Source organism: Macaca nemestrina, chromosome 4 (genome assembly GCF_043159975.1).
Source record: "Macaca nemestrina isolate mMacNem1 chromosome 4, mMacNem.hap1, whole genome shotgun sequence".
NCBI lineage: Eukaryota > Metazoa > Chordata > Mammalia > Primates > Cercopithecidae > Macaca > Macaca nemestrina.
In genome coordinates this window covers 23,941,462-23,969,396 of record NC_092128.1, presented here as the reverse complement: position 1 = coordinate 23,969,396, position 27,935 = coordinate 23,941,462, and the positions used below count along the sequence as shown (strand labels likewise).

Below are 27,935 nucleotides of genomic sequence, written 5' to 3'. Positions count from 1 at the left end.
AAGGTAATGGGGGAGGGCAGAAGTGGGGATGGCTAATGGGTACAAAAAATAAAATTAATAAGAACTAGTATTTGATAGCACAAGAGAGTGACTATAGTCAATAATAATTTAATTATACATTTTTAAAAACTAAGAGTATAATTGGATTGTTTGTAACACAAAGGATAAATGCTTGAGGTGATAGATACCCCATTTACCCAATGTGATTATTACGCACTGCATACCTCTATCAAAATATATCATGTACACCCTATATATATAAACCTACTATGTACCTGCAAAAATTAAAAAGGAACTGATTTTGAATATATGTTAAAGATATATACATATCTTTCTATAAAAATAGTAAATTTTATTGCAGAAATTAGAATCTATAGTTCTCAGACATGTGAACACATCATCCTTAAAATGAGATATTTCCACTGGTCAGAAAGTGAAAAGTAGCTCCTGAAGCTTTAGTGAGAATTATAGACTTTGCATAACCACTTTCATTTTTAATACTACTTTCCAAAAAAGATATAGGTACCAGAACAAGTCTCATTTCTATTTGCTTCTTTTCAGTTTTCATTCTCAGCTTGCAAGTTTAATGTTCAAAAGAGCAAAGAAGGAACAGGAAGAGTGGTCATGTGGAAAATGGGAATCAGGAACAGCTTTACCATGGAGGCCACCTTTTGTGGATCTACTCTGGGTAAGATCAAGGGTTCTCATTCACAGCTCTCAAAGCTTTAAACCAAATATACATAATTTAATGTAAATGTTATAGTACAGACAATAGCACTTTCTTCCTATTTAAATAATACTAATATTTAATCAATTCTATAAACAGGATGAATAAACTCCCACAATATGGTATCTCTATTTCCTAATTTCCCTTTGTTTAGAAAGGAAGATTTAAGCATATAAATAGAATACTCTAATTGGTTGTTTCATATGGTAATCTTTAAATGCTTGTTATTTTTAAGGAGGTATCTACAGATTTTTAATATTTTTTATTGGATTTGCTATTTGCAAGGCAAAATGGACTTTTGGGAGTCAATATATGTTTAAATGAAAGCACTTGGTTCCCTGAACAAAAACTTAAAGTGTGCTTTGTAGTCCCATTTAAGAAATCTTTTAGTTACATCTAGCATATCCTAACATGGTTAGAATACTCCATATTAAAATAATAGTCACATCATCAGAAAAATGTATCAACTTAAAGGAAAGTTCTAGAAATCCACATATGTACTTTCCAGCTAGTTTTTAAAGCACTTTGAAATTGATATAACATTATTTGTGATGATGAAAATATTTTCTCATAAAATCTTTACACGAGTTTTTCTCAAAGTGATTATTACCACCATTTCTAACTGGCAACCAAATATTCTAGAACTGTCTTACTGAATTTTTTTCTGCCTTTACAACATATACTAATGTGTGTTAAATCAGCTTTGGTCCAGATGGTGGAAAAGGGACAAGGGAAAGCAATGAGCTGTTAAATAACCTGCCCTGGAGAAGAAAATCTAAAGAACAGGATATGGAATCATATCAATGTTTTGTTTATACTGTTTTGCAATGTACCTGCTAAGAAAAATTATTAACTTACCCTCAAGGGTGGATAAACCTATTGATGTTTTAGGTAATAAACGAGGCACTCATTTCAGCACAAAAGACCTGGAATCAATGGGATATCATTTTTGTGATTCTCTCTTGGACTATTGTGATCCCGACCGGACTAAGGTAAGCAAAGTGCATTTGGTAATGCATCAGACTCCAGTCTATCAGATACCATAAGCTGACTATGGGCCTATGCGGTGTTTGCCTTTTAATGTCCCAACAGTGTTGTTGGGGGTTTGGCACTTAATTTCCCAGTAACAGTTGTTCCAGGTGTCTATAAATACTCAAATAGTTTAATTAGGAAATAAAGTTATTTTGTAATGAGCTCATGTATTTATTTTTCCCTAGTATTATCGGTGCCTGAAAGAATTAGAAGAAATGGAAAGACATATAACACTGGAAAAAGTCTTTGAGGATTCAGACACTCCTGTGATACACATTACATTGGATCTAGAGTCTAGGTAACTCAAGGCTACTGAAGTAATGCAATTTGTTGTGCTGCTTTACTATGTGCTTCATAATTATACCAGCATGTTATTGTCAATTCTCAACTGAAAATCCCAACTATAAGTGGTGGAAAATTTCTCCCATGCCCATTATTTTGGCCAGACCTCATTAAGACTTCATTTATTATTTTTATCAAGTAACATGAACATTACTGTGTACAGCGTACTAGGTGTGAAAGACATATGAAATTGATTTTTGTTTGGTTATTGTTTTTGTTTTTCTCTTTCTTTTTAATATACTTTATTTTAGTTTTTTAGAGCAGTTTCAGATTCACAGTAAAATGGAATGGGAAGTACAGAGAGTTCCCATATATCCCCTATGAGAGTGGTACTTGTTTACAGTTCATGAGTGTACACTGACACATCTTTATCATCCAAAGTCCACTGTATATGTTAGGCTTCACTTTTCGTGTTAATTCTGCAGGTTTAGACAAATGTATAATATATGTATTCACCATTATAGTATGATACAGAGTATTTTCACTGTATGGATTCACCCTAAGAACCCACCTATTCAACCGTCTCTCCCTACTAACCCCTGGAAACCAGATATTTTACACGGTCTCCATAGTTTTGCCTTTTCCAGAATGGCATATAGGTAGGAGCACACAGTATGCGGCCTTTTCACACTGGCTTCTTTCACTTAGTAATACGCATTTAAGTTTCTTCCATCTCTTTTCATGGCTTAATAGCTCATTTATTTTTTGCACTCAGTAATATTCCATTGTCTTAATGAACACAGTTCATATATCAGTTTACCTACTGAAGGACATCTTGGTTGCCTCCAAGTTTTGCCAATTATAAATAAAGTTGCCATATACATCCATGTGCAGGTTTTTGTGTAGACATAAGTCTTTGACTTCTTTGAGTAGATATCAAGGAGCATGGTTGCTAGACAGTATGATAAGAATATGTTTCGTGGCTTTTCTTCTTCCAGCATTGGAGTCGATGTTACCTCTTCATTTTTTATTTTATTGTGGTAAGAACACTTAGTATGAAATTTACCATCTTATTTACTGTACAATATTTTATTATTTTTGATACAATATTGTAGAGCAGATCTCTAGAGTTTATTCATCTTGCTTAACTGAAATATTTTGCCCTTTAATTAGAAAGTCCCATTCCCCCACAACCCTCTAGAAACCACCATTTGACTTTTATTTTATGAATTTGACATTTTAGATACTTCATAAAAGTGAAATCATGCAGTATTTGTCTTTCTGTGATTGGCTTATTTCACTTACTGTAATGTCCTCGCTGTTTATCCATGTTGTTAACATATTGCAGAATTTCCTTCTTTTTTAAAGCTGAATAGGAAGCCACTGTATGGATATGCATTTTCTTTATCCATTCATTTGTCAAAAGATATTTAGGTTGTTTCTACATATTGGCTATTGTGAATAGTGCTGCAATAAAAACGGGAGTGCTAATGTCTAGATTTCAGTTCTTTTGGATAAATACCCAGAAGACTGCTGGATCATATGGCAGTTCTATTTTTAGACTTTCTGAGGAACCTCTGTGCTGTTTTCAGTAGCAGCTGCACTGTTTTGTATTCCCACCACAGTGTACAAGGGTTTCTATTTCTCCACATGCTCCCTAACACTTGTCTTTTGATTTTTTTGATGACAGCCATCCTGACAGGCAAGAGGTGATATCTCATTGTATTTTAATTTGCATTTCCCTGATAAACGATGTTGAGCACTTTGTCACATACCTGTTGACCAGTGTGTCTTACTGTAGAAATATCTATTCAAGTACTTAGCCCATTTTATAAAAAAATCAGGTTATAGGGGTTTTTGCTATTAAGTTGAAGGAATTCCTTATATATTTTGGAGACTACCCCTTATCAGATGTATAGTTTGCGCATATTTTTTTCCATTCTGTAGGCCGTTTTTTCACTCTATTGTTCCCTTGGTTGTACAGAAGCTTTTTAGTTTGATGTAGTCCATGTGTTTATTTTTGGGTTTGTTGCTTATGCTTGTGGTATGTTGTATCTATGAAATCTTTGCAGCAATCAGTGCCATGGAGCTTTTCCCCTACGTTTCTGGAAGTTTTATAATTTCAGGTCTTATGTTTAAGTGTTTAGCCCATTTTGAGTTGATTTTTTTTTTGTACAGTAACCAATTTTATTCTTTTGCATGTGGATATCCAGTTTCCCAGCATTATTTGTTGAAGATAGTATTCTTTTCCCATTGTGTATCCTTAGCACCCTTATTGAAGATTATTTGGTCATATATGTGTGGACTTATTTTGGGGCCCTGTATTCTATCCTGTAAGTATAGATGTCGCTCTCTCTTTGTCAGTGTCATACTCATTTGATTACTGTAGCTTTGTAATATTAATTTGAAATCAGAGAAAGTGATGACTCCAGCTTTGTTTTTTTTTCTCAGGATTGATTTGATTTGGCTATTCATGGTCTTTGGTGATTCCATATGAATCACAGAACTGTTTTTCCTATTTTTTGTAAAAGGTACCATTGGGATTTTGATAGTGTTTGTATTGAATGTGTAGATCACTTTGAGTAGTATGGGCATTTTAACAATATTAACAATATTAAGTCTTCTGATCCACCAACAGGGGATGTCTTTCCATTTATTTCAGTCTTCTTTAATTTCTTTTATCAATGTTTTATAGTTTTCATTATACAAGTCTTAGTTAGGTTTATTCCTATTTTATTCTTTCTGGTGCTATTGTAAATGGGATATTTTCCCAATCACCTTTTCAGATAGCTCATTATTAGTATATAGAAACACAATGGATTTTTGTATGCAGATTTTGTAACCTGTAACTTTGTGAGTTTATTAGTTCTCGCAGTTTTTTTTTAATGGAGTCCATAGGGTTTTCTATATACATATATAAGATTATGTCCTCTAGAAACAGGGACAATTTTACTCCTTCATTTCCAGTTTACATGCCTTTTCATTTGTTCTTTTGCCTAATTGCTCTGGCTTGGACTTCCAGTATTATGTTGAATAGAAGTGGCAAGGTGAGCATCCTTGCCTTGTTCCTGATCTTAGGGTAAAAGCCTTCAGTTTTTTACCATTAAGTATGTTATTAGCTGTGGGCTTTTCATATATGGCCTATATTATGTTGAAGTGCTTTCCTTCTAAGTTTGTTGAGGAAAGGATATTGAATTTTGTCAAGTGCTCTTTCTCTATTGAATCATGGATTTTTATCCTTTATTCTGTTTGTATGGCTTATCACATTAATTGATTTGCATATATTGAACCATTCTTGCATCCCAGGGATAAATCCCACCTAGTCATGGTGGACAATCTTTTTAATGTGTTTTTACATTTAGTTTTCTAGTATTTTCTTGAGAATTTTTGTATCTATGTTCATGAAGGATATTAGCCTGTGGCTTCCTTTTCTTGTGGTATCTTTGTCTAGATCTTTGGTATCAGGTTAATGTGAGTCTCCTAAAATGAATTGAAAGTTTGCTCCTCTTCTATTTGAGTTTGAGAATGATTGGCATTAATTATTCTTTAAACGTTGGATAGAATTCACCAATGAAGCCATCTAATCCTGGGCTTTCTTTGTTGGGAGATTTTGAATTACTCATTAAATCTCCATAATAGTTATAGGCCTGTTCAAACCTTCTATTCATCCAAAATTTAGTCTTGGTAATTTGTATGTTTCTAGGAGTTTATCTGTTTCATGCAGATTATTTAGATTGTTGTTATACAACTGTTCATAATAGTCTCTTATGATTCTTTTTATTTCTGCAGTATCAGCTATAAAGTTTCCTCTTTCATTTTTTATTTTATTTGAGTCTTCTCCATTTTTCATAATTAGTTTAGCTAAGAGTTTGTCAATTTTGGCTTTTCAAAAAACTAATTCTTAGTTTCACTGATTTTTTTCTATTGTTTTTCTATTTTCTATTTTATTTCTGCTTTAATCTTTGTTTTTCCTTTCTTCTGCTAATTTTAGGCTTAGTTTGTTCTTTTCTATCTCCTCAAGGTATAAAGTTAGGTCATTTATTTGAGAATCTTTATTCTTTTTTAAACATAAACATTTATCACAATAAATTTCCCTCTTCGTACTGCTTTTGCTATATTCCATTAATTCTGGTATATTATGTTTTCATTTTTGTCTCAAATTGTTCTTAATTTCCTTTTTTATTTCTACTTTGACCCAATGATTGTTCAAGATTGTGCTGTTTAATTTCTTTATACTTGTAAATATGAATATTCCAGTTTTCCTTCTGCTATTTATCTAGTTTCACCCCATTATGGTCAGTAATAATACTTGTTAAATTTGTTAAGGCTTGTTTTGTGGCCTAAAATGTGATCTATCCTGGAGAAAGTTCCAGATGTGCTTGAAAAGACTATGTAGCCTGCTGCTGTTGGGTACAATGTTCTGTATATGTCTGTTAGATCCATTTGGTCTATAATGTTGTTCGAGCCCTCTGTTTCCTTATTGATCATCTATGTCAATATTCTATTATTGAAATGAGGTATTGAAGTCTCCTGCTATCATTGTATTGCCGTTTCTCTCTTCGGTTCTATCAATGTTTGTTTTATATATTTAGGTGCTCTGATGTTGGCTGCATATATATTTGTGATTGTTATATCTTCATAGTGTATTGATCCTTTTATTTGTTATCTCTTCCTAGTGGATTGACCCTTTTATCATTATATAATATCCTTGTCTCTCATGACAGTTTTTTACTTAAAGTCTACTTTATCTGATATAACTATAACTATTCTTGCTCTCTTTTAGTTGCCATTTTAGCATGGAATATTTTCCCATCCCTTAATTCAGCCTATGTATGTCCTTAAATCTAAAGGGAGTATCTTGTAGATAGATTGTAGTTGGATCCTCTTTTTTTAATCCATTCAGCCATTCTATATCCTTTGATTGAGTTTAGTCCATTTATATTTAAGGTCATTATTGATAGAAGATTTACTATTGCCATTTTGTTGTTTTCTATTAGTCTTATAGTATTTTTTTTTCTTTTCTTCTCTTCAAATTATTTCTTATGCTGTCACTACCCACAGAGAAGTGAGATGACACAAAAGCAGTATAATAAAAGGTAATGAATAATAACTGGAAAATTCAGTACCAGGGGAATATAGTTGGAAGAAACAATGTACTAATTTTATAAGCTCCCACTTATAGGTGAGTACAGTACTTACAGGAAAGGTAAAACAAATGTATTATTCTTCCCTTATATTTACACATTTTTCAGTCTTGAGTTAGTGCCCCTGCAACTTTCCCTGGTGACTAATATGTTTGTTTCCAGATGCAGAGTATCATTTTGAGCTCATGAGTTTGTTTATATAATATTTGATGTACTCTAATCAATTTCAGTCATTATTATTTGAATGCTCAAATTTTCCCCAACCTTGACAAGACCGATTAAGTTGGCCTGTGTTTTTTGACATGACTCTCATAGTCTTCAGTAACTTTCAGCCATGATGGGATTTCCCAGGCTCATCTTGTATATTTCCTGCACCAGAACTGGAATCTACCATTTCTCTCAGAAGTCCTGGTTCTTTTCAGTGAAAAGGGATATTTAGATAACATAGCCTAGATGATAGTTATTATTGCTTCTAGTTTTTTTTCCAGGGGATTGAGTTGGGAAATATGTATTTTCATAAGAAAAAATCTTCAGTTCATAATTATATTTCCAGTTCAAATTTAAGATTATAGAACTTATTCTTCCTTATTTTTTATACTTCTCTTTTCTCGTATACTGAAAAATCTTCATTCCTAATTACTTTAGGGTAAATATTTACCTACTTCTTCCTTTTCCTATCATATACCCATAATAATGCCACCAATAAAATCACTATTGAATGCAGTTTAACCTTTCTTTGTAATTCTTTTTAAGCTTCGTATAAAGTAGTTTTTAAAAGGGGAGAGATTATTTTCTCTGTGTGGCTATGCCAGCAGTCTGACAGTTAAGTGTCTTTGTTTTTGATTATATTAATTTTTAGGAATAACTTTTATTAATTTTTTTGTTTTTAAATTATATAACATGTTTACATAAGAACATCACAACTATATAACAGGGAACATTCAAAAAAGTGTTGATTCTACCCCATCTCCCTCTCTCTACCCTGTTTCCTTCCTTGTTCCATGGGTAACTATTTTCATTATTTTTTTTACTTTGTTTTACTTTGAAAATATGAGTGAATAACCACATATTTTCATGTCCTGTACCTTATACGAAAGGTAGTATACCATCAGTGTTGTTCCATATCTTGCTCTTTTCACTTACAATACTCTGGAAGTCACTGTAGATTTTTCAGTACATAGGGGTTTTCCTTATTTCTGTGTAGTACTCTACAGTTTGGGTATATCATAATTTACTCAGTCTGTCCTCTATTGATGGAACATTTGAAAATAACCTACTTTTTCCAAATAGTATTTTTTTTCATAGATTCAGGGGGGTATATGTGTGGGCTTGTTACATGGATTTATTGCATAATGCTGGGGTTTGGGCACCCATTGAACCCGTCACCCAAATTGTGAATATAATGCCCAACAGGTGGTTTTTCAACCCCTCTCCTCCACCTTCCTCCTGACTCTTGGAGTCCCCAATGCCTGTTGTTTCCATCTTTATGTCCATGTCTACCCTTTGTTTGGCTCCCACTTATAAGAGAGAACATGCGGTATTTGAAAACGATTTACTTTTAAATGTGGTTCTAAATTAGGATAAGAGAAGTGAGATCAAATAAGATAATGTGTAAGTAAATCCTCTATAACTCTGTGCTGTAAAATACTATATAAATAATATATATCATGTGTTATCTATCTAGAATACCTTATAAGAAATTCAGGAATTTATGGTAAATTGGGACATAAACTTGATTTCCTAGGACCAATCAATATTCTACAGGAGTCTGGAGTCTGTTTTTTGAGGCTGCAGAATCATTCCATGTTGGTTATTTTGGAAACTTTGTAACATCTGATACACATTGAAGAAAGCTTCATCCTTACATGTGCAGAAATATTACAAATGTGCTACTTATGTATATTGCCCTTTTTAAAAAGGAACATAATAATCACCATCTACTTTTTCCAGAGATATAAACCAATTTCAAATGAAAGCGTCCAAATATTTTAAGAACTTCGCATGCAGAAACACGTAGAAGGCATAGCTTCATTCTATGCTTAAGAAAGCAAGGCCACACCAGTAGTGATGGGTGAAAAATGGGTGAAGCTGACTTTCAGGACAATAAAAGGAAGAACTCCCTAATAATGAGTCTGAGAAGGGTTAGTGGAAAGTAGTTAGTACCTTACAGAAAGGATTCAGCCAGGCCGGGCATGGTGGCTCACGCCTGTAATCCCAGCACTTTGGGAGGCCGAGGCAGCAGATCACCTGAGGTCGGCAGTTTGAGACCAGCCTGACTAACATGGATAAACCCCATCTCTACTAAAAATACAAAATTAGCCAGGCATGGTGGTGCATGTCTGTAATCCCGGCTACTTGGGAGGCTGAGGCAGGAGAATCGTTTGAACCCAGGAGGCGGAGGTTGTGGTGAGCCGAGATCGTGCCATTGCACTCCAGCCTGGGCAACAAGAGCAAAACTATGTCTCAAAAAACAAAATGAAACAAAACAAAACAAAAACAGAAAGGATTCAGCCAAAGCTGGAGGACCATCTGCTATGGGACTTAATTAAATAATTCCTATTTGTGAGAAAGATTTAGTTAAATTATTCCTGAGGCCTAAAAAATTATAAGATTCTAATGGATACTATCAATTTAACAATTCATCTTAAGAAAATAAAAACATTTCTAATAAATAGGAAATAGACATTTAAAATACAGCCTGCCAGTCAATGTCTTTGATTTTTAGAAGTATATATTAAATAGAAAATACTATTATAAAGCAATTTAAAACATAGACCTTTCAGTATAGATGCCTACTGTGTTATAAAATCAAGGCTGATATGAACAACAGTTATGATATGTTAATTATTATTTAAAAATTTGTTTGCTTTTATTTTTTCATAAATTTGGTTACCTTCTATGATGGCATAAGTGAAACACATCAAGTCAGTATTGAGAAACCCTTAACTTTCTAACCATATGTGGCAGCCTTCTATATAATTTTAGGAGTTTCCATATTACAAATGAGGAGTTCAAGGCCTACAGTGAATTAACCTCAGCGTGTTCTCTTGCCTTTGGCTCTCTTTAAGCTGGATCTAACACAGAAATAAAGATAAGTAAATTTACCTGGAGGGTCATTTTATAAGTACTTTGTAGCTGTGTCTGAGAAGCAAAGTAAAATAAAATCCATTGGAACTTAAATTGTGAGTGCAGAGGAGAAATTTTCCAAATGAAACTTAAATTCCTTTTATAGCTGCTGCCTAAAAAGGAGCATTGTGTTTCAAAATAAGGAAATGTAGAAGTTTCTTTGATTTAAAAGCATTGATACATTTTCTGATTTGCAATGGAAAATATTTCCTTATAGAGAATACAATAGTGCCACTAGTACAAGCAATATTTTATAATTAATATAAAAAAGATAAAGCAACTTTAAAAGGTATCTTGTTTAATGAAAAAATATTTTCTAATGCACATTCATTCAGATACTATGGTAAATATAATAAACTAGTTATGTAGTTTCTTAGCCAAAAAAGGAAAATATTTAATGGTAGACAATTAAAATATGCTTAAAAACATAAATATGTGTGTATACATATTACTGTAGTTATAAAAATATGCATGCACACATATTTTTGTATGTTTGCTTGTTTATTTCCAAAATACAACCCAGAGAGTTTTCTTATTTATCAATCTGTATAGCTTCTTATTTGCTTCTCTTATTATCTTACTCTGTTTAATGTTGCTACAACAGAATACCTAAAACTGGGTAATTTATAAAGAAAAGAGGTTTCTTTAGCTCATGGTTTTGCAGGTAAGGAAGTACAAGCACGATGGTAGCACCTGCTCAGTTTCTGGTGAGGGCTTTTCACGCTGCATCATAACATGGCAGAGAAGGTCAAAGGGGAAGTGCACACAGGCGAAGAGGCAAAAATCCAAGGGGCATCTTTGCTTTATAATAACCCACTCTTGTGGGAACGAATCCATCACCACAACAACTAATCCAGTTTCACAAGAGTGAGAACCAGGTCGTTCATAAGGGACCCACCCCCATGACCCAAACATCTCCCACTAGGCCCCACGTCCCAACACTGGCACATTAGGAATCAAATTTAAACATGAGTTTGAGTGCGGACAAAGCATAAGGGCTAAACCATATTATAGCACTTGTCTTACTGTATTAGCTAGAACTTCCAGTATGATACTGAGTGGAAGAGCTATGAGAAGACATCCTTGTCCTGTCCTCAGTCAAAGCAGGAAAGCATCTAGTTTCTCACCATTATGTATGATGTTAGCTATAAGGTTTCTGTAGATACCAAGTTGAACAAGGTTCCCTCTACTTTGTTAGCTGAGAGTTTTTGTCATGCATATGTGTTGGGTTTTGTCAAATGCTTTTTCTCCACCTATTGATAACATTTTTTTTTCTGCTTTAGCCTGTTAAAGTGATGGATTACATCAACTGATTTTTGAATGTTTAAACAGCCTGGCATACCTAGAATAAATCCTACTTGGTCATGGTTTATAATTCTTTTTATTCCTTGTTGGACTCAATTTGCTAATATTTTCTCAAAGATTTTTGCACCTGTGTTCCTAAGACATATTGGTGTAGTTTTTCTTTCTGACAGTATCTTTGTCTGCTTTTGGTATTAGGATAATGCTAGCCTTTTAGAAAAAGTAAGTGTTCTCTCTGTTTCTATTTTCTGGAACAAATTTTAGAAAACTAGTATTATTTTTTCCTTAAATGTTTGGTAGAATCCACAATACACCATCTGGGACTTGTGCTTTGTTTTGCAGGGTCACTAATTATCAATTCGATTTCTTTAATTGATAATAGATCTAGTAGATCTATATATCTATTAGAGCTATATATCTCCCAGTGTGAGTTCTGGTAGATTGTGTCTTTCAAGAAGCTGGTCTATTTCATCCAAGCTATAAAATTTGTGAGGACACAGTTGTTAGTACTCCTTCTTTTTCTCTTTAATTTCAATAGCATCAGTAGTGATGACCCCTCTTTTATTTCTGATGTTACCAGATTGTGTCCTTTCTTTTTTCTTGGTTAACCTGGCTAGGGATTTATCTATTTTATTGATCTTTTCAAAACAGCAGCATTGTTTTCATTGATTATTGATTCCCTGTTTTCAGTTTCTCTGATTTTTAAATTATTTCTTTTTTTCTGCTTGCATTACATCTCTATTTCTCCTTTTTTTGATTTCCTAATGTGGACACTTGGGTTGTTCATTTTAAAGCTTTCTTCTTTTCTGATATATGCATTCAATGCTATAAATTTCCCTCTAAGCACTGCTTGTGCACTATTCTACAAATATTGATAAGTTGTATTTTAAATTTAATTTAGTTAAAATATTTATATTTGTTCACACTGGACATGATTATCGATGTAGAAAATATCAAATAATTTTTTAAAACCCTGAAACTAATAATTATAGAAAGATTTAAATATACAAGGTTAATATACAATTGCCTTTCAATATACCAGCCACGAACAATTGGAATTTAAAATTAAAAACAAAATACCATCTACACTGGCACAAAAAATTAAAATACTTGGAGTAAAGCTAACAAAATATGTGTAAGATATATATGAGGAAAATTACAAACTCTGAGGAAAGAAATCAAAGAGGATCTAAATAAATGGAGAGAGAGTTTGTGTTCATAGACAGGAAGACAATATTGTTAAGATGTCAGTTCCTCCTGGCATGATTTTTGACTCAATGTAATTCCAGTCAAAATCCCAGAAAGTTATTTTGTGGCTACAGACAAACTAATTCTAAAATTTGTATGGGTGTGCAAAAGACCTGAAATAGCTAACAAAGAAGGACAAAATCTAAGGACCTACACTACTTGACTTGAAGACTTACTATAAAGCTACATAATTAAAACAGTACAGTACTAAAGAACAGACAAATGGACCAATAAAACAAAACAGAGAACCCAGAAATATATCCAACATATTTGTCACCGCTGACAAATATAGTCAATGGTGTTTGAAAAAAGAGCAACAAAAATCCCTAGTTAAATGGAGAAATAAGTCTTTTCAACAAATGTTACTGGAACAACCGGACATCCACAGGCAAAAATGTGAACTGGAAGCAACTTTACACCTTTCACACAAATTAACTCCAAATGAATTATAGACCTAGGTGTAAAATACAAAACTATAAAACTCCTAGGAGATAACATAGGAGGAAATCTAAATTCTCTTGAATTTGGTAATGACTGTTTAGATATGACAAAATCATGATCCATGAAAGAAAAAAATTAGTAAGTCTAAAGATGCTTGACACGTGAAAAAAATAAAAATAAAAGATGCTTGACATCATTTTCATTAGGAAATTGCAGATTAAAACAACAGTGAAATATCATGACACATCTATTATAATGGCTAAAATCCAAAGCACTGACAATACCAAATGCCAGTGAGGATGAGGAGCAACAAGAACTCAACACTTGATCTAGCGATTGCATTCATATAGCAGCTTTATTCATGATTGCCAAAAACTGGAAGTAACCAAAATGTCCTTCAGTAGGTGAATGGATAAAGAAACATACGTTCAGACAATGAAATGTTATTCAGTGATTTTTTTAAGTGAGCTATCAAACCATAAAAATATATGGCAGAGCTTTAATTCATATTGCTAAGTGAAAAATGTTAAGTCTGAAAAGGCCACATATTATATGATTCCAACTATATGACACTGGGTTGCCAGAAGTTCTGGGAAAAGGAAGGATGAATAGATGGAGCACAGAGGAATTTTAGGGCAGTTAAACTACTATTTATGATACTGTAATGATGGAGATATATCATTATACAGTTGTCAAAACTCATAGAATATATACCACAAGAGTCAACCCTAAGGTAAACTATAATTTTTAATAATGTATCAGTGTTGTTTAATCAGTTGTAACAAATGTACCACATACTATCAGATGTCTAATTTACAAATGTACTACATACTATAATTTAGGAAGCTATGTGGGGAATGGGGGCATGTGTATGGGAACTCTGTACTACCTGCTCAATTTTTCTGTAAACCTAGAACTTTTCTAAAAACATAAATTATATTAATTTTAAAATAATACATGAAAAATATAACCCAGAAATGTTTTCTTTCTTGTATTGGCTCTCAAGCAAAAAAAAAAAAATATGTCCTACCATTGCAATAAATGATTATAATTAGAAATAGATTTGTTTGACCCTTTTTTCTTGAGGTACTATGTTTCATATGGTGCTGCATTGCTTTATGTAGAATGGATATAGTGATATAAAAATAAATGAATTTTAAGAGCTATTGATACCCATGACATCTAGGAAACTCCCCTGATATCGCATTTATTCATTAACATATTAACAAACCTTACTGAGTGCCTACTACATGCTGAGCACTATTTCCACTCTGGTGATAGAGCAGTGAGCCAGATGGAAAAAAAAAATCTACTTTTCTGGAGCTTACATTCCATTAACACATTCCCAAACCTTTATATCTCTCCACACATTCAACAAAAACCCTCTAAGTTGTCTGGAACTACTAAACATCTAAACCACCTTTGTAAACATTCTTCCTCTTCTTCTTCTTCCCCACCACCCCTCTGCCACCCCCGCTCCGAGATGGTGTTTCGCTTTTGTTGCCCAGGTTGGAGTGCAATGGCACAATCTTGGCTCACTGAAACCTCCGCCTCGTGGGCCCAGGCGATTCTCCTGCCTCAGCCTCCTGAGTAGCTGGGATTACAGGCATGTGCCACCATGCCCAGCTAATTTTTGCATTTTTAGTAGAGACGGGGTTTCACCATGTTGGTCAAGCTGGTCTCGAACTCCTGACCTCAGGTCATCCACCTGCCCTGACCTCCCAAAGTGCTGGGATTACAGACGTGAGCCACTGCGCCTGGCCACTTCTTATAATTAGAACTTTTCAACCATTCAAATAAGAGAATAAAAGCAACAGCTGAAATTTTAAGATGCCACCAAAACATTGTGTAAACCAAAATTATTATTATTTTTTTTAGTAGCCGAGGCTCTGACAGTTCAGAATCCATTGACTCTCTGACTGACCTTCTCAAGTTAACTTCTCAGGTATGACTGAATATTTTTGCTTATATGTGGATATGCTGTATAGGTACTGTTCTTATTGTGACTAATAATCAGGTAAAAAATTGCAGATATGTCATTATTTTATCATCACTGTTACTTATTTTCCAACTATGTACATATTTTAAATCATAGAATTATTTAACCTTAGGGTTTCTTATTCTAACATCCTTGCTTTATAGATGAGGATACTTAAGATCCATAGAGATGAAATTATTTCTTAAAAGCCATACAACTTGTTAGTGACAGAGGTGGTAGCCTAACATACATCACCTGACTGCTTAATTTATGAATTTATTATCAACTATGTATTGAGCTCCAACTACTTATCAGGCGCTGGCTGAGTGCTGAGGATAGAGCAGTGAACAAAATGAGACAACAGCTTTCCCTTTGTTATCTTACATTCTGGCAGGGAGAGATAAAAAATAAAGAAGGTAAGTAAAACACATGATGTGTTACATGGGGATAAGTGCCTAAGGAGTAAAAAAGCAGGAGGGGGAATAAAGAGTTTAGGTGGATATTGCAGTTTTGGATAGAGGCTACCAAAGTAAAAGATAAATACTTAAGTAAGAATTCAAAGGAAATGAGGGACAAGCCAAGTAGATACTAGGTATATTAACTACTTTTTGGTACGTAACAACTTCAAAACCTCAGTGGCTTACAACAAACTTTTATTTTCTCACTCATGGGTCTGCAGGTTGGCTCTATTAGACATGGGTTGGGTCAACTGGTCTTGGATTCAGGCCACAGGTTGAGTTCAGTTATGTTCCACATGTTTCTCATTTGCTTGGGCTAGAGAATACACAGGGAAGATCCTATGGTGAAAACCTGGAGTATATAAGGGGAAACCAAGCAATATAATCCCTAACACACACTGTTAATAGTCTACCTCAAAACCTTTTTCCAGTGACCCAATCTGTTAGGCAGATTTTCTGTCTTTCAAACTATCACTTGAGACAGTGTTACTAAATGTATCACTTCTACATAATTTGTGTCATAATTCTTCTTTAATTCATTTGTTTTTAATAAGTAAAAACTATATGTATTTATTGTATATGACACATTGTTTTGAAATATGTATACCTTGTGGAATGGTGAAATTGAGCTAACATATTCATTACCTCACATACTTATTTTTGTGGTGAGAACACTGAAAACACTTAAAATCTATTCTTAGCAATTTTCAGTATAATATGTTGTTATGAACTACAGTCACAATGATATAACAATAGATCTCTTGAGCTTATTCCTCCTATCTAATTGGAATTTTGCATCCTTTGACCAACACCTGCCCAACCCACACCCCTTCACTCCTGAAGCCCCTGGTAACTACCATTCTACTCTCAACTTCTATGAGCTCAGCGTTTTTTTGTTTTTAATACTCCACACATAAGTGAGATCATGATCTTTCTGTGCCTGGCTTATCTCACTTAATATAATGTCCTCCATGTTCATCTATATTACTCCAAGTGACAAGATTTCCTTCTTTTTAAAGGCTGAACAATATTTCATCGTGCTACATACCACATTTTCTTTATCCATTTATCTGTTGATGAACACTTAAGTTGATTCCATACACTGGCTATTGTGAATAGTGCTGCAATGACCATGGGAGTGCAGACATCTCTTTGACATACTGATTTCCTTTCCTGTAGATATAGACTCAGTGGTAGGATTGCTAGTTTAGATGATAATTCTATTTTTAATTTTTTGAGGAACTTCCATACTGTTTTCCATAATGGCTGTACTAATTTATATTCTTACCAATAGTGTGCGGGGGTTCCTTTTCTCCACATCTCCAACACTGATTATCTTTTTTTTTTTTTTTAATAACAGCCACTCTAACAAGCATGAGGTAATACCCATATTTGGTTTTAACTTGCATTTCTCTGATGATTAGTGATGCAGGGCATTTTTAAATATACCTGTTGGCCATTTGTATTTGTTCTTTTGACAAATATCTATTCAGAGCCTTTGCCCATTTTTTAATCAGGCTCTTTGTTTTCTTACTATTGAGTACCTGATACATTTTGGATATTAGCCCCTTATCAGATGTACGGTTTGCAGATATTTTCTCCCATCCCATTAGATGTCTCATCATTCTGTTGATTGTTTCATTGGCTGTACAAAAGCTTTTTAGTTTGATGTAATCTCATGTATCTGTTTTTGCTTTTGTTGCTTGTGTTTTCAAGTTCATATCCAAAAAAATCATTGCCCAGACCAATGACATGGAGCTTTTCCCCTATATTTTTTTCAGTAGTTTTATAGTTTCAAGTCTTACATTTAAGTCTTTAATCCAATTTTAGTTGATTTTTGTACATAGTGTGAGATGAGTCTAATTTCATTATTTTGCATGTAGATATCTTATTGTCCTAACAGCGTTTATTGAAGATACTATCCTTTTCACATTGTGTGTTCTTGGCACTTCTGTCAAAAGTCAATTGACTACAAATGCACAGATTTATTTTGGGGCTATTTCATTCAATTGGTTTATGTGTCTGTTTTTCTGCCAGTACCATGCCATTTTGATTTCTGTCATTTTATAGTATATTTTAAAGTCAGACAGTGTGAGCTTCCAGGTTTGTTCATGTAGCTCAAGACTGTTTTGGCTAGTTGGGCTCTTTTGTGGTTCCATATAAGTTATAGAATTTGTTTTCTATTTCTCTGAAAAATCCCATTGGAATTTTAATAGGGATTGTACTGAATCTGTAGATCACTTTGGGTGGTATAGACAGTTTGACAATTCTTCTGATCCGTGAGCACAAGATACCTTTCCATTTCTTCATAGAAGATATTCCATGTCTTCTATTTCTTTTATCAATGTTTTATCATTGTCAGTATACAGGTCTTTCACTTCCTTGGTTAAATTTATTCCTACTTTTTTGGTAGATATTATAAACGGAATTATGTTCTTGATTTCTTTTTTAGATAGCTTGTTTTTTAGATAGTTTATTAATTATAGTTTGTATAGAATCACTACTGATTTTGCATGTTTTTTTATCCTTCAACTTTACTGAATTTTTAAATTCTGTTCTTTGCTGAATTTTTAAATTCTGTTCTTTGATGGAGTTTTCTATATATAAGATCATGTTGTCTGCAAACAAGGACAATTTAACTTCTTCCTTTTAATCTTGTCTAATTCCTCTGGCAAGGACTTCAGTACTATGTTGAACAGAAGTGGTAAAAGTGGGCATCATTGTCTTGTTCCTGATCTTAGAGGAAAAGCTTTCAAGTTTTCACCACTGGGTATGATGTTAGTTTTGGGTTGTCATAGACGGCCTTTATTGTATTGAGGTACATGCATTTTATATCTTATTTGTGGAGCATTTTTATCACGAAAGGATGTTGAATTCTATCAAATGTTTTCTTCTGCATATACTGAGATGATCATAGGGTTTTTGTCCTTCATTCTGCTGTTGTGATGTATCAGATTTATCAATTTGCATATGTTGAACCATCCCTGTATTCCTGGGATGAATCCACTTGATCATGATGAATAATCTTTTATTGTGCTGCTACATTTGGTTTGTTAGTATTTTGTCGAGGATTTTTCCATCTATGCTCATCAGGGATATTGCCCTGTTATCTTTTTCTTGTAGCTTACTTGTCTGGCTTTGGTATCAGAGAAATGCTAGCCTCATGAAATGAATTTGGAAATACTCCCTCTTCTTCAATTTTTTGGAAGAGTTTAAGAAGGATTCATATTAGTACCTCTTTAAAGGTTTGGTAGAATTCAGCAGTGAAACCATCAGGTCCCCAGCTTTTCTTTGATGGGGAACTTTTTATTTCTAATTTAATCTCCTTATTCATTATTCATCTATTCAGATGTTCTGCTTCTTCATGATTCAGTCTTGGTAGGTTATATGTAGCTAGGAATTTATTTCTTCTAGGTTATCTAATTCGTTGGCATATAATTGTTTATAATGGCAGTCTTTTATGATCCTATTATCCTATTTCTGTGGTGTCGGTTATAATGTCTCATCTTTCTTTTCTGACTTTATCTGAGTCTTCTCTGTCTCCTTAGTCTAGCTATAGATTTGTCCATTTTGTTTTAAAAAAAAAAAAAACAAAAAACAAACAAACAAAAAAAACCTCTTCATTTCATTGGTCTTTACTATTGTTTTTCTAGTCCCTATTTCATTTATTTTTGCTCTGATATTATTTTCTTCCTTCTGCTAACCCATGCTTAGTTTGTTCTTCTTTACCTAGTTCCTTGAAGTGTAACACTAAATTGTGTATTTCAGAACTTATCTTTCCTTTTTTTCCAGCCCCAGCTCAAAAGATCTTCTTTTCTGATGTAGGTGTTTATTGATGTGAACTTCCCTCTTAGAACTGCTTTTGCTGCATCTGATAAGTTTTGATATAGTGTATTTCCATTTTTTGTTTGTCTCAAGATATTTTTGAATTTCCCTTTGAATTTCTTTACTGACCGATTGGCTGTTCAGGAGCGTATTGTTTAATTTCCATGTGCTTGTGAATGTGTCACTATTTTTCTGTTATATTTTCCTAATTACCTACTATCCAGTCACAAAAGCAATGACTATGACAAAGTTTAGGTTTTGTTAGGACAGCATCTTACTTCTGCATATCAATTTATGTAGTTTTCAGATTTTAATGCATAACACCCTCAGACTGTTAATGACTTACAATAGCAAACATTTATTGTCTTGTTCATGAATCTGAAGGTCAGCTGTGGCTCTACTGAACTAATCAGAAATCAGCCAAACTTAGCTCCTAATTGTGGGTTGGGTTCAGGTTTATTCCACCTTTCTTTCTTCACCTAGACCAGCAGCCAACTAGAGCATATTCTGCTCATGGCCAATCACAAGAGTTCAAGAGGGCAAGCCAAACCATGCAAATATATTTAAAGCCTCTGTTTAACATTCCACTGGCCAAATCAAGACATATGTCTAAATTCAACATCAATGGGGTGGGGAAGTATAATTATAATAGTGAACATTTAGGAACAATCCAGGGGTATGTTTTCCCAGGCCAGGAGTACTAAAAGTGCAATGGCCCTGAGGAAGGAGTGTGTCTGTCATTTTCTAGGAAGACCAAGGAAGCTAATGTGGCTAGAGAAGAATGAACAAGGAGAACAATGGTAAAACATGAAATCAGATAGGTATTGAAGGTTGCAGGAGCAGGTCATGTAAAGCCTGGTAGGCTTAGGATTTCAGTTTTTGCCTCTGAGTTTGGGAATCTTTGATCAGAAGAATGACATGATCTGCCTGAAGTGGTTAGCAGGGTCACCTTGGCTGCTGTGTTAAGAGTACAATGATGACCCATAAGGGAGACCAATTAGGGGGCTCTTATAATAATCCAGGCAAGATAAAAGTGGTGGCTGCACCAAAGTGATACTAGTAGAGGGAATGAGAAGTGATTAGGTTTTAGACATATTTTCAAGATAGTGTTAAGAGAATCTGCTGATGACATGTTTATAAGATTGAAAAATAGAAAGGAGAGAAGGTGGTCTCTAGAATTTGGGACCTGAGCATCTGGAGATTAGAGTTTCCATTCCATGAGGACAATGGTAAAATAGCAAACTTAATTTTGTTCTCTAGCTACTAAACCATATTTTGAAGATGTATCAGGACTCTCTCCATTGCAAGAGGCAAAAAAATCCTTCCAAAATGGCTTAGTCAAAAGGGATATTTGTTGGATTACTAAATAAAAAGTCTAGGGACAAGGCTGGCTTTTGTCGTGGCTTAAATGAGGGGCTCAAATGATGTCATTAAGATCCTGGAGGGATTTTTCTCCTGCTTTCATCTCATTTCTGCCTTTTCTTGGTTGGTTCCATTCTCAGACAGACTTTCCTCTCATGGTGGTAAAATGACTATAGAAATCCAGCCTCACATCCTCACCATACTGTCTGGTTGAGACATCCTCCTATATAGTAGTTCCCTCAAAAATGCAGATGTTGACATTTTTAACAAAGAGGTAAAAGATCTCTTCAGTGAAAACTGTAAAATGTTGATGAAATCGAAGACACAAATAAATGGAAAGTATTTTGTGTTCATGAATCAGAAGAATATTGTCAAAATGTCCATACTACCCAAAGCTCTCTACAAATTCAATGCAATACCTATTTCAGTGACATTTTTCACAGAAGTAGAACAAACAGTACTAAAATTTGTATAGAATGACAAAAGAGCCTGAATAGCTAAAGCAAACTTGAGTAAGAACAACGAAGCTGGAGGCATCACACTTCCTGATTTTAAAATATGTTACAAAGCTACAATAACCAAAAGTATATGACACTGGCATATGAACAGACACACAGCACAATGGAGCAAAATAGAAAGCCCAGAAGTAAAACCATGCATATACAGTCAACTGATCTTTGACCAGGGCACTAAGAATACACAATGAAGAAAAGATAGTCTCTTGAAAAAATGGTGTTGGTGGCCAGGTGTGGTGGCTCACACCTGTAATCCCAGCACTTTTGGAGGCCAAAGCAGGAGAATCACTTGCGCTTAGGAGTTTGAGACCAGCCTGGGCAACAGAGTGAGACTTCATCTCTACAAAAAATAAGAAAATTATCTGGGCATGGTGGCTCATGCCTATAGTCCCAGCTTCTCAGGAGGCTGAGGTGGGAGGATCAATGAACCCAGGAGGTCAAGGCTGCAGTAAGTCATGATTGGGCCACTGCACTTGAGCCTGAGCAACAGAATGAGACCCTGTGTCAAAGAAAAAAAATGGTGTTGGGAAACTGGATATATACATAAAACAAAATGAAACTGGACCTTCATACTACACAAAAAGTCAACTCAAGATGGGCTAAACACTTAAACATAAGACCCAAAACCATAAAACTCCTAGAAGAAACATAGGGGAAAGCACCAGGACATTGATCTTGACAATAATTTCATGGCTGTAACACCAAAAGCATAGACAACAAAAACAAACACAAACAAGTGGGACTATAACAAACTAAAAAGCTTCTGTACAACAAAGAAAATATTTAATAGCAGGAAAAGGCAACCTATGGAATGGAAGAAAATACTTGTGAATCATATATCTGAATGGGGGTAATCTCCAAAATTTTTAGGAACTCCTACAACTTAATAGCAAAAACACCCACTAAGCTGATTTTAAAATGGGCTACATACTCGAATAGACATTTATCCAAGGAAGACGTATAAATGGCCAACAATTATATGAAAAGTTGTTCAACATCACTAATCATCAGAGAAATTCAAATCAAAACCATAATGAGATATCATCTCACGCCTGCTAGGTCAAAAAGTTAAAAAACTGTGTTTGCAAGGATGTGGAGAAAATGAAGCCTTTATATCCTGTTGGTGAGAATGTAAATTGGTACAGCCATTATGGAAAACAATATGGAGTTTCCTCAAAAAAAGTTTAAAAGTGAATTACTGTATGATACAGTATTCACCCTTCTGGTATTTATCTAAAAGAACGGAAATCCAGACACTAAAGAGATATCAGCACTCCCATGTTTATTGCAGTACTATTCGCAATAGCCAAGATGCAGAAACAAGTGTCTATCAATGGATGAACGGATAAAGAAGATGAGGGGTATGTGTATGTGTGTGTACATACTGGAATATCATTTAGCCTTTGAACCTAGAGGACATTATGTTCCGTAAAATAAGCCAAACACAGAAAGACAAATAGTACATGATCTCACTTTTATGTGAAATCTAAAAAAGTTGACATAATAGAGAATAGAAGGTCATTACCAGGGGTCAGGGAGATGTTAGTCAAGGGTATAAACTTGCAGTTGTAAGATGAATACATTTTGAAGACCTAATGTACAACGTGATGACTATAGTTAATAATATTGTTTTTTATACTTGAAATTTGCTAAGAGAATGGGTCTTAAGTATTCTCATCACGAAAAGCAAAATAAGTGGTAACTATGTGAGGTGATAGATGCATTAATTAGCTTGATTGTGGTAATAATTTCAAAATGTATACTTAAAACATCATGTACACCTTAAATATATACAATTTTTATTTGTCAATTTAGACCTCAATAAAGCTGGAGGGAAAAAAAGCAAAGATGATTCTTATCAGGCTGGTTTAGACATGTGTCAACCCATAAATCACTCACTGTGACTAACAGGATGGACTGTGCTGATTGGCTTCAGCCTGGGTTCTTTGACAAACCCTCATAGGATTCACCCAGACTCCAAGAACTGAGAGTGGGTAGGATTAAATTCCCTAACAAAATTAGAGACAGTTGCCAGAAGAAGAGGGAATGAGTTCTGGGGACATGAACAACAAATTTGAACAAAGTCCAAATTCAAAAAAATTTTAAACAATCACGTAGCACAAGAATAAATGTTTTACCTCCTCCCATATTCTCTCCTGTGCCATCACATTCTCCCTTTCCCTCCATTTGCCAATCTTTTCCTTTCTCCTTTCTCCATCCTCAATACTTTAAAGGATTATACTCAAATATTCTAGTGGGTTTGTTAAAATACCATGCAAGTCTTTACTTCACAAACACCTTGTCTTTCCAAGTTATATATATATATCAGGACACTCATGGATAAATATTCATACCCATGCCCACAATTCAGGCAGTTATACATACACACACACCCTCTGGAGTAAAAAATAACAGTAAAAAGAGCAAGTTTGTATTCTGTGTGATCATTTTCAAAAACTAAATGAATCCGATCTACAATGGTCAGACATTGATTATGTGCCATATTTTGGGTATAGGTATCTTTATCAAGATATTTTTCTAGCATTATAAAAATGTTAACTTTTAAAGAATAAACAGATAAAACATAATACCAATTAAATTCTAACTTTTAAAAATTAAACTTTTAATTTTTATTAACTTGCTGTTGTAAGAAATAATTGAGAGAGATGCCAGGGACCCTGTTTTCTGTTTCCCCTAATGGTAACATCTTGCAAAACTATAGCACCGTGTTACAATAAGGATATTTATATTCGTGCAGTCAAAATGCTGACCATTTCCATGACCATAAGGATCCCTCATATTGCCCTCTTAAAGCCATACCCACTCCCTGCTGTCCTTACCTTGCAGTTATCCCCTGGCAACCACAAATCTGTTCCGTATTTCTGTAAATGTATCATTCACAGATGTTTTTCCACATCCCTGTGAAATCACACAATATGTAATATGCTGGGATTGGCTTTTATCAGTTGGCCTACCTCTTGGAATACTCATCCCCCACCCCCAAGTTGATGCATATATCCACAGTTTCTTCCTTTTTATTTCTGTGCAGTATTCCACGATATGGATTTACCATAGCCTATTTAACCATTCACCTGTTGAAGAACATGTGGGTTGTTTTCAGTTTCGGGCCATTATGAACATAACATTAGTGTACAGGTTTATGTGAAATAAGTCTTCATTTCCCTGAGATAAAAACCCAAGAGTTCAATTGGTAGATGGTATGGTAGTTATGGTACATACATGTTTAATTCTTTAACAGACTGCCAAACTGTTTTCCAAAATGGATGTACAATTTTCCATTCCCAAAAGCAGTTTATGAGTAATCCATTTTCTATGCATCCTCACTGAAATTTGGTGTTGCCACTATTTTCTATTTTAGCCATTCTGACAAGTGTGTTATCTCATTGTAGTTTTAATTTGCATTTCCATAACAGTTCAACCATGTTGAATATCTTTTCACATGCGTATTTGCCTGGTCCCCTGCTTAGCCTTCCCTGACACTACCTTGAAGAAGGGATTGGGGCATTCCCACTCAGCTTTTGTTGGCATGGGTGGGTGTAGGAGTCACAGTCATTTCTGTGGTGTTAGGCTGGAGTAGAACAGTTACTATCTAAAAGGTTTTGGTCTCTTTAGGCTGTCCCTCTCCTGGTCCTTGGGCTAGAAGGAACAGGCTTATGTAGGGATTTTTAAAAATTGCATTCATTGGAATTTCTGGATTGCCAGCCTCTCCAGCTTTAAAGTGAGAACGTATGAAGCAAAAAGGAAACACAGGGAACTCATCATCATGCCACTCTTCTGGCCTTGAACTCCCTAGCTAGTCTCCTTCTCCTTGCCATCTTTTAGAGTTTCTTATGTAATACCCAGAATTTTTGGTTGTACTTAGTGGGAGGAATAAATTACTTCTCATCTTCTTATAAGTGGGAATCTCATAACAGTCTCATGTCTGCATATGTACTCTTTGATATGTTGATTAAATATTGATTTTAAGTATGATTCTTTTACTAGAAAAAACATTTGAAAACAAAGAAGGAAAGGAATTCTACTACAGCAAGCCACCAAAATGCCAGAGAAGGACAAGAGGTAAATCTTCACTGATCTAGTTATTAAAAGTTTTTTAAATGAATGAAAGAGAATGGCAAGTTATTTTCTCTTACACTTCTTATACCCGAATTTTCCCCCAGGAGAAGTAAAATTTTGTTCATATTATTTACTGTTTATAAAAACACAAAAGATCCTTGACAGATGAGAGGTGGGCCTTATTAAGATGCCATATTTAAATTTCATTTGTACTTTTACCTTACTCTAAAAAGTATTTGAGGAAGCTTACAAAGATGCATCCAGGGTAGCAAGAATAAAGAAATTAAGAAAAATTAAATGGGAATATAAGGGTATAAAAATAAAAATAGTGGAACTGAAAGATCAGCTTCTACCATGACAGCAGGAAGAGCTCTGCAAACCCATTCACCAGCAAAACTAGTGAAATTATCCACAACAACAACAAACAACAACAGATATTTAAAGTCTCTGAAATGGTCTGAAGGTTATACAGCAAGTGAAACAAAAATCTATTCAAGAAAGTCTACTAAAATTCATTTAAAACTGTGAGAGCCTGTGGTATTTCAATCAAGACTGCCTCTTCCCCTCCCCCCACCGGACTCCCCAGCTCAGTAAGACAGAAACTCCACACTAGTGTAGACAAGAAGTTAGGGCTCCCTCTCCCCAGAGCTACCAAAGGGCTATCCCAGGAGGGGCAGAATATCAGTATTTCTTATTCTTCCCCCAGCTGCCTGTTGCTAAGTCAGGTGAGTGCCGACAAAAGATGGGGGCTGCCTTCCTCTCCCAGTCCCCATTGATGAGACAGAGGCTCTACTTCAGGTGCTCCACCACTGAGCATTCTTGGGCTGATTGCCCTTATCTTGGTTTGTAAAATGATGGTTCCACACTGGGAGAGGCAAATGGAGGAGACCTAAGGCTACTGCCTCCCCTGCACCTACAGTTCAGCTCCTAAAGCAGGGTATCCACTTGGAGGGAAGAGTGCCATTTCCGCCACCCCCAGCTCATAAGCCATAGCTTATAAATTTTGCCCTGATGAAAAACTAGGTCATAAAACAGATAGCTCCTAATCTCTTCCAGAAAAAGAGAAGTTAAGCTTAAGGACAGTCTCAAAACCAGTGCAATTATGGCTTAAAAAAAAATTCTGGAGGACAAATATATTACTGGTGGAAGTTATCTTACCAGCAGCAAATCTGTACGGGTCTGCAGCAGCGTCAATTCTTGCCTTCCACTCCTGCCCTAAAACTTGCTTCAGCCTCTTTTTCTGCCTCATGCCCCGGAGTCAAATCTTAAAAAGTTAATATACCAGTTAAATTCTGCCATTTTGTTTCTTACTACGCATGCTTGAGCGCACTCCTGAGATCTCATCAGGAAGCAGCTGATCACCAGTCTCAGGTGTTTCCTATCTGTAGGAAGACTACCTTTCCCTGCTGCTGGCTGCAACCAATTACTATTTTAGAGAGACAGTTAACAACCACCTGACCATCACCTGATGCCTGACATTCCTAGTGGGGTTTTGGTGGAGCCCTCTCCTGCCCTGCTCATGCCTTATTAGCTACCTACTGTAACAACACTGGTAGATTCATTGGAGCTACAAGCTAAATTGAATACTGACTAGTTTGCCAGAGAGAACTGGAGAAAGAGACAGTTAGGAGGAGCCTTACTGGAGTCAGAAAAAAATCTTAAACACTGACCTCTGCAACTATCCTTTTGAAGAAGTCCAAATTTGATTGGATTAGTCTGAAGAGCAGAGCTGAATGTGGTCAGGGAAAGAGACAAAGAGAGCCCTGCCTTAGCACTGTCATCCCAAGTGAATGTGGATATACCTCAGTCTGTACCCCTGAGGACCAACATCAGAGGCTCAGTACTGCAGGGAGCAGAGATGGCTATAAAGGAGTGATGCTCCCTTCCCTCTGCTCTCCCTTCTAGAATTACATTATTTCAGGAATGTAATATGAATAGGAATTAAAAATTTTTTTTGGTAAACAAATCCTCTCATTGATACCCCTGTGTTAAGTCATTTGCAGGACCCAATAACCAAAATAGGTTTTGTTAGGGGATTTTTTTAACGTATGTATTGCAAGACACATATTTATTTAGTTCTCACAAATATATCCATAGAGTGGTTTTCTTCACCTATCCAAGCTACATTTAATGTAAAATATTATAAATCCCTTTATATTAAATGCTCATGTATTTGCATCTTTCTTGATTGGAGCTTTTAAAATTGTATGAAATCATTATATTTAATGTTAGATACTTCCAAATGGAAAATAATCTTCATCTGGTCAAATGCTTTGAGCAAGTTGCATACATTCTAAGTCTGCCCATAAGCTAACAGGAGATTGTGGTCACTTACCTTGAAATTCCTACCCGTCTTTCATAGAAAGAGTGAACAATCTCATTTTCACTCAGGTAAATGGCTGAGGACAACTTAAATTC

The 27,935-nt window shown here is 34.9% G+C and overlaps 1 protein-coding gene across 24 annotated transcripts in view; it reads left to right on the top strand.

Moving 5' to 3' along the window:
* Positions 1-27,935, top strand: part of LOC105471336 (AGBL carboxypeptidase 3) — a 149,652-nt gene that overhangs the window by 57,140 nt on the left and 64,577 nt on the right. For 19 of the 24 annotated variants that reach the window (XM_071094450.1, XM_071094455.1, XM_024789566.2 and 16 more), the window contains 5 exons: positions 562-688; positions 1,619-1,719; positions 1,945-2,057; positions 15,181-15,247; positions 25,446-25,520. In XM_071094450.1, the coding sequence (XP_070950551.1) occupies positions 562-688; positions 1,619-1,719; positions 1,945-2,057; positions 15,181-15,247; positions 25,446-25,520 (483 nt within the window). Of the gene's footprint in view, positions 1-561; positions 693-1,618; positions 1,720-1,944; positions 2,058-7,102; positions 7,193-15,180; positions 15,248-25,445; positions 25,521-27,935 lie in introns of those variants that run through there. The other 5 variants (XR_011621943.1, XM_071094460.1, XM_071094461.1 and 2 more) reach the window with 4 other exon arrangements.